This window comes from Siphateles boraxobius, unplaced genomic scaffold (genome assembly GCF_051911475.1).
Source record: "Siphateles boraxobius isolate OS27281-9 unplaced genomic scaffold, OSU_SipBor_1 76, whole genome shotgun sequence".
Classification (NCBI taxonomy): Eukaryota; Metazoa; Chordata; class Actinopteri; order Cypriniformes; family Leuciscidae; genus Siphateles; species Siphateles boraxobius.
In genome coordinates, this window is record NW_027509204.1 from 324,669 (window position 1) to 336,546 (window position 11,878).

General features: G+C 45.2%; 2 protein-coding genes across 2 annotated transcripts in view; both read right to left on the reverse strand.

Annotated features, from left to right (window-relative positions):
* The window catches only part of LOC143724587 (6-phosphofructo-2-kinase/fructose-2,6-bisphosphatase-like), a 219,254-nt gene that overhangs the window by 116,685 nt on the left and 90,691 nt on the right, over positions 1 to 11,878 (reverse strand). The gene's annotated exons all lie outside the window — the stretch shown is intronic.
* On the reverse strand, positions 683 to 11,777 carry LOC143724561 (non-structural maintenance of chromosomes element 3 homolog). The gene is made up of 11 exons (XM_077217705.1): positions 11,672 to 11,777; positions 11,309 to 11,371; positions 11,006 to 11,113; positions 10,750 to 10,813; positions 10,526 to 10,605; positions 9,677 to 9,771; positions 8,059 to 8,138; positions 7,868 to 7,910; positions 7,736 to 7,798; positions 3,418 to 3,532; positions 683 to 899 (listed from the first exon to the last, which is right to left on the reverse strand). Exons 2-11 carry the CDS (start codon positions 11,357 to 11,359, stop codon positions 813 to 815), a joined length of 786 nt encoding a protein of 261 aa, XP_077073820.1. The 5' UTR covers positions 11,360 to 11,371; positions 11,672 to 11,777; the 3' UTR covers positions 683 to 812.

An 11,878-nucleotide genomic window follows, 5' to 3' on the forward strand; every position in this document is an offset into this window, starting at 1 on the left:
ACGTGTCCCACCGTCACTATATCAAAAACACAACACACACACACACACACAAAACCTATACATCGACAAACAACAATCAATAATTAAAAAATAACACCACAAAGTTGAAATAATAACTAATAAATGTGCAACAAAGTATCTGTATCAATGAATCTAATTATAAATAAACATCCAATATATAAATAAAGTGTCGGCTTTAATGATAGCATGAACAGTCCAACGCAAAATGAGATAAAGTTTGTTTAAACATCCAAAATGATGTAATGGATCGAATATCTGCTGGTAAATTATTCCAGTCTATAGGGCTTTAAACATAAAAGCTATTTTACCAATGGTTATTTTTTTTCAAAAATAACTAGGATATTTAAAATAAATACATTTAAATATAAATTGAAGCTGATGAATATCTTTCTACTGCAATTATCCACTCCGTGTCGGGCTTTTATTCCTTACATACATTGCACACGTTTAGGTGTACTGATCTTTCATTATTACTATTTTAACATTTTATAAATATTGCAAAGTCATTCAAATTGACAGCAAAATTGTCTATATAATTTGAAACCCTGATCTGTGAAATGGCATGACTGCAATAGGCTTGATTATAAAAGGGTTTCTTCACTTCTGGCTACACTGCAGTGTGTGTGGCGTAAACCACACCAGACACTAGGAACGCAGTAAATGAGAACTGGAAAATAGCTTTATTTGTTTACAAAATACAAAGAAATGTAACAGTTAAAAGAGTTGAGTGCAGATGAATTGTGCTTGTGGAGTATTAGATGTGTGTGTGTGTGTGTGTGTGTGAAGGCTGGTTATGATGATGTCCTCTGGCTGCTGGTGTCCACAGTGCTGGCCTCTCTGAACTGCTGAGTCCAGCTCTGAGGATCCTGCTCAAACAGCTGCGGAGAACACACACACACACACACACACACACACACACACACACACACACACACACACACACACACACACACACGGTTACGCACTTCATTGAGATACATCTGTTCAACTGAAAGGCATTACACTCATGCATAAATCACCATGGCTGTTCGAAGTCATTTTAAGGGTAAATCTTGGTCAAGAACATGTCAGGGCCATACATCAGCCAAAACTAAAATTGTTTAAAAGAGTTAAAGCTTATTTTAAAGACCTTGTGCAAAGCAATGTGCTTTTAGTCTGTTTATTAGCTAATAGACAATGGATGCAACACGACAGGCGTGAAAAAGACCAAAATGTAACAGCTGGGACAAGACATTTGAAAAGATAGGTTATGGTTTATCAAATTTAATTTATTACAAGGCAGAGTGGTGATATTAGGGTTACACACATATATATAATTATATAAAGGATATATTATATATAGTATTTAAATGACAAACTGAGAAAATGTAAATAATTAAATAAATAAAAAAACAGATATTCATGGGAAAAATCTATATGGATGACTGTGTTTTGCTTGTACTTATCAAAGGTGCACATATGAGGGCAGAGCGTTTAGATTAAAAGATTGAGATTAAAAAAGAGAGACTTACAGAAAGCAAGAAAGGGAGGGAATAATGGTTATTGATAAATAGGTGCTGAACATTTCAAATATGTGTGTATTTCACCATTCAAGCGCAATAAGCCACAGAACTGATTTCAGGATCACACACACTGTCTGAGAAGCATCTTTCTGTCACACTTCGAGTGTGTGTCGCACAGAAAGCTGTCTGTCAGCACGTGAGCACTGAACCTCTCCGGCATGGCTTACTGCCATTTTAATAACTCATCAAGCATGTTTCCGCTCTTTATTCCCTTATTCACCCATGTGACCGTGATGGACTTGAATGGATTGTTTGTAAAGTGCATGAAATAGACAAATCTTTTTTTTCTTTATTCTTTTGTTGTTGTTTGTTTTTGACCAAAGAAACAAAACAGATAATAAATGGATTGGAATATCCAACTTTATTTTTTAAAGGTATGGACACTGCATTTTATTTTTAATCTGTTCCAGAAAAAAAAGAAAAAAAAACACGTCAAAACCAAGAATCTACAAATAGGACAAATATGCGCCTACAATTACAGAGTAACTTCCCCGAAAAGTTATTAAAGACATCGTTAAAATAATCGTGACTACAGTGGCTCAATCTTACGTTTATCAAGCGACGAGAATACTTTTTGTGAACAAAAATTCACTTTTTGTGCGCTTTATTTCAACTATTGATTTCCTTCTCTGTGGGCTTTGAGTGAGTTCACTCGTGTAACAGCGTATGCTTCTGTTGTTGAACGTCACACGCATCACACACATGACCAGCGTCGGCCAATAGTGAGCCTGCGTGTGACGTAGCTCTACGCTATCACACTACGCTAACTGACTCGAGGCCCATAGAAAAGGAAATGAAGAGTTGAAATTAAGTCATTATTTTTGTTTTTTTGTGCACAAAAAGTATTCTTGTCGCTTGATGAACTTAAGATTGAGCTACTGTAGTCACTTGGACTATTTTAACGATGTCTTTAATAACTTTTCGGGGAACAAATTTCAATCCCTTAGAAGCCTATGGAGGAATGATCCAGCTCTCAGATTTCATCACAAATATCTTAATTCGTGTCCCGAAGATGAACGAAGGTCTTACGGGGTTGAACAACATTAGGGAGAGTAATTACTGACAGAATCTTTTTTTTTGTGTGTGAACTATGCCTTTAAGCTGTATTTTAAAGCATTTCAATAACACTTGTTCCCCGAAAAGTTATTAAAGACATCGTTAAAATAGTCCAAGTGACTACAGTGGCTCAATCTTAAGTTCATCAAGCAACGAGAATACTTTTTGTTGTAACTAAAAATAACGGCTATATTTCAACTATTCATTTCCTTCTCTATGGGCCTCTAGTCAGTTAACATAGTGTGATTAATTCAAGCTACGTCACACGTAGGCTCACTATTGGCCGACTACTGACGTACAACACAGAAGCGCTGCGCTGTTACACTAGTGAACTCACTCGAGGCCCACAGAGAAGGAAATGAATAGTTGAAATAAAGTCGTTATTTTTGTTTTTTTGTTCACAAAAAGTATTCTCGTCGCTTGATAAACTTAAGATTGAGTCACTGTAGTCACTTGGACTATTTTAACGATGACTTTAATAACTTTTCGGGGAACAAGTTTCAATCCCTTAGAAGCCTATGGAGGAGTGATCCAGCTCTCAGATTTCATCAAAAATATCTTAATTTGTGTCTGAAGATGAACGAAGGTCTTACGGGGTTGAACAACATGAGAGTAATTACTGACAGAATTTACATTTTTGGGTGAACTATCCCTTTAATACTAAACAAGGGGTGTGGCCAAAATTACTGTATGTGAACCTACAAAGTTGTTTTTTTGTCAAATAAAAAAGATTTATCAGTGTTACCTGGGTGAAAGTAAGAAGTAAAACTGAACAGACCTCTCCAACGAACTCCAGCATCTTGAGTTTGGACACCTCCTTCTCGGCCCGCAGACCCCAGCGAAACTCAAACTCCACCGGCTCCGTGTGAGGAATCTTCACATACTCCAGATACCTCAAACACACACACGAGACATACACATGAACATGAAAACAGGTGCCTCAGCGTTACCAGCGGTCAGAAGAAGCTTCAGCCCTCGTGTTGTCAGCAAAGGCCTTCACAGGAAGCGTCATCATCAAGTTATTCCACACCTGTATGAGTTTCTTTCTTCTGATGAACACAGATGATGTTTGGAAGAATGTCAGTAACCAGACAGTTGATTGGTTTCCTGTACGATTGGTTTCAGTTGACATTGACTGCCATAGTATTATTATTTTTTCATCCTATGAGGTCCATCAACTGTCTGGTTACTGACATTCTTCAAAACATCTTCTGTGTTCATCAGAAGAAAGAAACTCATACAGGTTTGGAATAACTTGAGTTTTCATTTCTAAGTGAACTATTCCTCTAACCGTTACCCACTAGGCTCCATCTAAAGCACACATTTCATTAACTCAGTGCCACTATGGTTATAGTCATAGAAGCATGTCAGGAGTCATCTGATGAAGATCGTGAATCTCTTGCTGTCTTCATTCTGCTGGACCCCTTTATAGTGTATGGTGTGATATAAACCAGCTGTTCATGGTCTGAGGAACAGCGGCTCTGAACACACCAATCACCCGGGATCACACACACAACCTCTGGTACATCAGTCACTACTCATTATAGCGAGTCAGGCTAACAGCTGGCGGGGCCAATAGCCCAAAGTAAAGCGGTGTTTCCACTGTGGGGCCAGTAGCCTTAAAACACACCCTATACACACCTCCATAAAACAACACACAACCTCACCGCTTCTGCTGCGGACTGAAAACTAGCTAACCAAGACAGTGATTTATTAAACTTGTGTCAGGAGTGCACATCAATAATGCTGAATCAAACTTCACATGAAAAGAACACACACATATTCAGTTGCACCTGCTTTATTTATTTGTGACCACAGTCAGGAATGCACAAAACTACTGCATTAAGTCCAAAGGCTTACGCATTTAGAAAAATATTGATACAACATCATATGTTTACATCACTTTCCTTTAGAAAGAAAGAGTGAGCATCTCTCTGAGTTTCTCATGATGTGACGTGATGATACGGTGACGTCTCTTTACAGTTATCCTCCAGCCAGAGTTCAGGAGAAGAGGACAGCAGCTCTGAGTTACACGGGTTCACAGAGAGCAGGGCTGTGTCCCGAATCACCAGTAAGCCAGTGTTTGAGGGGACAGCCATTAGTAGTGGTGTCCGAAACGGTCACGCCACCATCATGTTATCAAGAACGCTCATTCAATCCCATAATGCACCACAATAATGAGTGTACAACCGATGTATGCTAAACGGCTAGAGAATACCCATAATGCAGTTTGACGGTCGTGCTGAACGAGTTCACGCGTCTGACCAGAAGATGGCGCCGCAGCTGAAGCAATCATCCATACATGCATTCTCCAAACCGCTGGTCCAGCGTAATATCATTCAGGTATAAATTACTTTTTAATCGTTTAATTAAGGTTTATACATGCTAGTTTCCATTTCAGAGTTCAAGATTTCAGAGTCCTTTCATCACTGGAGCTGCCAGTGTGCTAAGTTTCAATGAATAAACCGCACAAACTATGCAAAAGCAGCAGCCCTTCCAGCACTCAGTGTCCGAATTCACTCACTCGTTTCACTCACTCTTCAAGTGGACTAATTAGTGGGAGTAATGTAGGGACTGGTGAATGAGGGTTTAGGGAGAGATTTTAAACACAGTCCATGTTTTTTTATGACATATGAGGATGCATTAGTCCGGTATCAGCAAATGCACAGGGAGAAGAAGAGACCGATAAGACATGAATAAGAGCCATAAATAAATACACCATTATAATCATATATGATTCGTCTACAATCTTCAAGCTGTCTCTGGTATTTGGGAAAAAAAATTGTATATTTATTATGGCAATGGTTAGCATAAGTAGGCTTTAGCGTCGCATATAAATATTATTTCTCTCTCATACGGTGATCAAAGGTGCACATATTAGGGCAGACGTGATTGCACACTGCCGCACACACTCGCGGCCACTGCCGCACACACTGCCGCGGCCACTGCCGCACACACTCCCGCGGGCACTGCCGCACACACTCGCGGCCACTGCCGCACACACTGCCGCGGCCACTGTCGCACACACTCCCGCGGGCACTGCCGCACACACTGCCGCGGCCACTGCCGCACACACTCCCGCGGGCACTGCCGCACACACTCGCGGCCACTGCCGCACACACTGCCGCGGCCACTGTCGCACACACTCCCGCGGGCACTGCCGCACACACTGCCGCACACACTGCCGCGGCCACTGCCGCACACACTCCCGCGGGCACTGCCGCACACACTGCCGCGGCCACTGCCGCACACACTGCCGCGGCCACTGCCGCACACACTCCCGCGGGCACTGCCGCACGCACACACTCCCGCGGGCACTGCCGCACGCACACACTCCCGCGGGCACTGCCGCACGCACACACTCCCGCGGGCACTGCCGCACACACTGCCGCGGCCACTGCCGCACACACTCCCGCGGGCACTGCCGCACGCACACACTCCCGCGGGCACTGCCGCACGCACACACTCCCGCGGGCACTGCCGCACGCACACACTCCCGCGGGCACTGCCGCACGCACACACTCCCGCGGGCACTGCCGCACGCACACACTCCCGCGGGCACTGCCGCACGCACACACTCCCGCGGGCACTGCCGCACGCACACACTCCCGCGGGCACTGCCGCACGCACACACTCCCGCGGGCACTGCCGCACGCACACACTCCCGCGGGCACTGCCGCACGCACACACTCCCGCGGGCACTGCCGCACGCACACACTCCCGCGGGCACTGCCGCACGCACACACTCCCGCGGGCACTGCCGCACGCACACACTCCCGCGGGCACTGCCGCACGCACACACTCCCGCGGGCACTGCCGCACGCACACACTCCCGCGGGCACTGCCGCACACACTCGCGGGCACTGACGCACACACTCGCGGGCACTGACGCACACACTCGCGGGCACTGACGCACACACTCGCGGGCACTGACGCACACACTCCCGCGGGCACTGACGCACACACTCCCGCGGGCACTGACGCACACACTCCCGCGGGCACTGACGCACACACTCCCGCGGGCACTGACGCACACACTCCCGCGGGCACTGACGCACACACTCCCGCGGGCACTGACGCACACACTCCCGCGGGCACTGACGCACACACTCCCGCGGGCACTGACGCACACACTCCCGCGGGCACTGACGCACACACTCCCGCGGGCACTGACGCACACACTCCCGCGGGCACTGACGCACACACTCCCGCGGGCACTGACGCACACACTCCCGCGGGCACTGACGCACACACTCCCGCGGGCACTGACGCACACACTCCCGCGGGCACTGACGCACACACTCCCGCGGGCACTGACGCACACACTCCCGCGGGCACTGACGCACACACTCCCGCGGGCACTGACGCACACACTCCCGCGGGCACTGACGCACACACTCCCGCGGGCACTGACGCACACACTCGCGGGCACTGACGCACACACTCGCGGGCACTGACGCACACACTCCCGCGGGCACTGCCGCACACACTCGCGGGCACTGACGCACACACTCGCGGGCACTGACGCACACACTCGCGGGCACTGACGCACACACTCCCGCGGGCACTGACGCACACACTCGCGGGCACTGACGCACACACTCGCGGGCACTGACGCACACACTCGCGGGCACTGCCGCACACACTCGCGGGCACTGCCGCACACACTCCCGGGCACTGCCGCACACACTCCCGGGCACTGCCGCACACACTCGCGGGCACTGCCGCACACACTCGCGGGCACTGCCGCACACACTCCCGGGCACTGCCGCACACACTCCCGGGCACTGACGCACACACTCGCGGGCACTGCCGCACACACTCCCGGGCACTGCCGCACACACTCCCGGGCACTGCCGCACACACTCCCGGGCACTGCCGCACACACTCGCGGGCACTGCCGCACACACTCGCGGGCACTGCCGCACACACTCGCGGGCACTGCCGCACACACTCGCGGGCACTGCCGCACACACTCGCGGGCACTGCCGCACACACTCGCGGCTCACTTTGGCCCGACAGTGGAAACACGGCTAAAGTGTTGAAAGTGAGGCTTGGGAAACACCACACCATTAAAGAAAGACACGTTCACTTACTTCTGCCGTACAAACTCATCTGTGACCACCTTCTTCACATCACCAAACTCGTCATGCTTCTCCCTGTGAGGAGACACACTGATTTATTACGAAAGAAAAAAGGTAATCAGTTAAAGGATCTTGATCACCAACCCTGGATCCACGCGCATCTTCTTGAGTGTATTCCACACCAGATCTACAGCATTGATGAAAACACAGGAACAAACATCAGCAAGTGATCAGCAGGGGGGTGTGTGTGTGTGTGTGTGTGTGTGTGTGTGTGTGTGTGTGTGTGTGTGTGTGTGTGTGTGTGTGTGTGTGTGTGTGAGTGATGAAGCACTCACTCTCTTTGATGACACCACCCTTCATGAAGATGACACTGAGAACCACAAACAGCAGACCCTTCTTCGGGTTTACAGGACGCCTGTGTGGACAGAGGGAACAGTGGATCTCACAACTGTTTCTGGTTCATATTTCAGTCCAAAGTCTGTCTACTATATCCAATACTGCAATGAGACATTTCCATGGCAACGGAAAGTTCAATAGATAGTCTGATCAGAATTGTCACATTCACATTATTGCTCACGCAATATGTGTGAAACAGGCCTGATCGATAGATGAACATCCATTAAGCAGAGGTGGACAGTAACAAAGTACATTTACTTGATACTGTACTCAAGTACACTTTTTGAGTATCTGTACTTGAGTATCATTTTTATCATACTTTTTACTCCACTACATATCTGTCAAGATCCTTGAGTAGAAAGTAGTAACGTCAGTCAGGGGATGATTTTGGTTTGGAAACGAAAATTGGGTTGACGTCAAAGCCAAAACACTTTAAATAGGGCATTATTTGAGGGATCAGCCATTTGGGTGTCCGAAACCATTGTGAACGTTATGGAGTGCACTTATTCAATCTCACATTCAATCCCACTACTGGAACTGGCATCTAGAAATAATGTGATATTGATATGAGGGCAGGCATAGATTCAGAGGCATAAGATACTGTAAGTATTACATACAACAATAATAAAACAATGCATTAACATTTACTTTTGTTTTTAAAAATGAGTACTTCTATACTTTTACTTTAGTAAGAATCGGTCTTAACAACTTTCACTTGTAACGAGTAATATTTGACCAGTAGTATCTGTACTTTCACTCAAGTTTAAGTTGTGTACTTTGTCCAGCTCTGCTTTTAAGGGCACACGCCACACTGTTGTTAAAATTAATATTCATCCATCAATATTACGGATCTGCCTGCACTGACACTACTGTATGAGAACTGAGCTGGACGATGACATCACTGTTGATGTCAAAATGAACTGATTTTATTAATGATGGACTTTCTGGAGTTAGTGAAGAGAACTGAAGTGAGTTCAGCTGAAGTGTTTTAGAGCTGCTGTACAGCCGGATCACCGAATCATTCTCCTGTTATCTCTGTAAAGCTGCTTTGAAACATTCTGTATTGTAAAAAGCGCTATAGATGTAAAGGTGACTCGACGTAAACCCAGATTTACAAAATAAAGTAATTTGTAATTAGAATTGAATTAGTACGCATCCAGCCTGAACTCATTTTGAACACAAACACAGCACTAATAACCAGCAGCTTGAGGTTTAACGGATGTTCATGTACACGACACCAGCGTTGTGTGTGTCTGAAACACTAACGGTTAAAAACAGCTTTCAAAGTGCAAGTGTTCAAAACCATACAGTTATCCTCAAAAAACACAAAGAAAAAACGTTTCAGTTTTTAGTACATCGTTGTCATGTAAAGGTATCCTTAACTCTGGGTAAACATGCTCAAATATTTAATTTGTGCTATTTCAGTGAATTTCAATCTTCATATTATGGAAGCCTTCGTTACTGCATATTGTTTTCTTTTGACTAATACATTGTACATGGAAGCGTGTTATAGTAGTGCTTATCCATAGTGTGTGTGTGTGTGTGTGTGTTACTTACATACTCACAGGCTCTCCTTGAATGGGATCCAGCTTATTGACCAGGATATAAATATGATTTTTGGGATCAGTCTCCACCAGCTTTAGTCCAAACACCTGCATCGCATCACACACACACACACACACACACACACACACACACACACACACACACACACACACACACACACACACACACACACACACACACACACACGAGTTGAGCTCTGCTCATATTCACAATATAAAGGCCCTTCAGTCGAGGTGTTCAACACCAGCATCTCTCTCTCTCACACACACACACACACACACACACACACACACACACACACACACACACACACACACACACACACTCTCTCTCTCTCTGTCTCTCTCACACACACACAGACAGACACACACACACACACACACACACACGAGTTCTGCTCATATTCACAATATAAAGGCCCTTCAGTCGAGGTGTTCAACACCAGCATCTCTCTCTCTCTGTCTCTCTCACACACACACAGACAGACACACACACACACACACACACACACACACACACACACACACACACACACACACACACACACACACACACACGAGTTGAGCTCTGCTCATATTCACAATATAAAGGCCCTTCAGTCGAGGTGTTCAACACCAGCATCTCTCTCTCTCACACACACACACACACACACACACACACACACACACACACACACACACACACACAGACACAGACACAGACGAGTTCTGCTCATATTCACAATATAAAGGCCCTTCAGTCGAGGTGTTCAACACCAGCATCTCTCTCTCTCTCTGTCTCTCTCACACACACACACACACACACACACACAGACACAGACACACACACACACAGCTGTACCTGCTCAAATGTACGGCACACTCGATTGATGATATCAGTGTAGAGGAGTTTGTAGTCCTTTATCACATGTTTGCCAATGTCTGCAGAAATCAGTCAAAAGACAGAAAACAATGAATATGAATTAAATAAACAAAATATTTATATTATGAATAATTATTTCTCTGTAAAGCAGTTCTGTGACAGGGATCTAATAACGTGTAATTCTCTGACTACACAAGACAAACCTGCTCTTCGGATGGGTATCTTCTTTTGGTCTTTAATCAAGATGAACTGGACCACCTCTGCCACCTCGCCACAAAAGCAGAGAAACATCCAAATAATACTATTACTGATCAACATGTTTATCTTAATTCATATATGTGAAACTTGTTATTGTTTTGGAGCACACTAGCTTTAACTCACAGGCACTCTTTAATTACCAGACTAACTCTTTCACATGCAGAACATAAGATGTAGAAAAGAGAAGAGATCATAAAGCACCTTGCGGTCCATCTGGTCAGATGTGAAGTTCTCTCGGGCTCTCTGGACCTGTGATGATGACACCAGGCTGAAGGAGACCTCCTCCTCATTCAGTGATGCCTGAGAGCGCTACACACACACACACACACACACACACACACACACACACACACACACACACACACACACACACAATGTGTTGTTCTTTTAAAGTGTTGAACTTCTTACCAAAGCAGCTCTCAAAACTCAGAATTTAAGTTACTCTTCAGTTTTAAAACAAGTATATTTAGTTTATTGAACACGTTTGTAAATGTGATTTCTTACTCTCTGGGTTTTGTTCTGAGAAGCTGAAACCGATTTCTTCCTCTGAGACATAGCGATCGATCCCTGAGTATTACACACACACACACACACACACACACACACACACACACACACACACACACACACACACACACACACACACACACACAGAAATAAATACAATACATAAATCCATGTAACGTTACCGTTTCTCCCTCTCATTTTGAATGTTACAAACTCGATACGTTACGCGTTACGACATTAACATCAGGAACAACAGATTCAATTAGATAAACCATTAACATTACATATGTTTGAATAAATTACGTAAATAATAATGATAATAATAACAATACAGGATAAGATGTTTAAAACAGTTTTCACCTGTGAGTGATGCTCTTATCAAAGCAGTTTCCCGGTCCTTGTTTCTTCTTCTTCTTCTTCTTCTTCTTCTTCTTCTTCTTCTTCTTCTTCTTCTTCTTCTTCTTCTTCTGCCGACACACCGCCGCCACCTGCTGGACAACAGCGCCAGGGCTTCCACAACATGTATTTATTTATTTATTTATTTATTTATTTATTTATTTATTTATT

What these genes read in the sequence shown, in the direction of transcription:
- LOC143724561 (XM_077217705.1), bottom strand. Translation starts at nt 11,359, where the DNA reads ATGTCTCAGAGGAAGAAATCGGTTTCAGCTTCTCAGAACAAAACCCAG. An exon ending in CTCAGAACAAAACCCAGAGA is followed by an intron (nt 11,114 to 11,308) that starts GTAAGAAATCAC and finishes GTGTGTGTGTAG; the next exon opens with CGCTCTCAGGCATCACTGAA. An exon ending in GATGAGTTTGTACGGCAGAA is followed by an intron (nt 3,533 to 7,735) that starts GTAAGTGAACGT and finishes TGTGTGTTTGAG; the next exon opens with GTATCTGGAGTATGTGAAGA.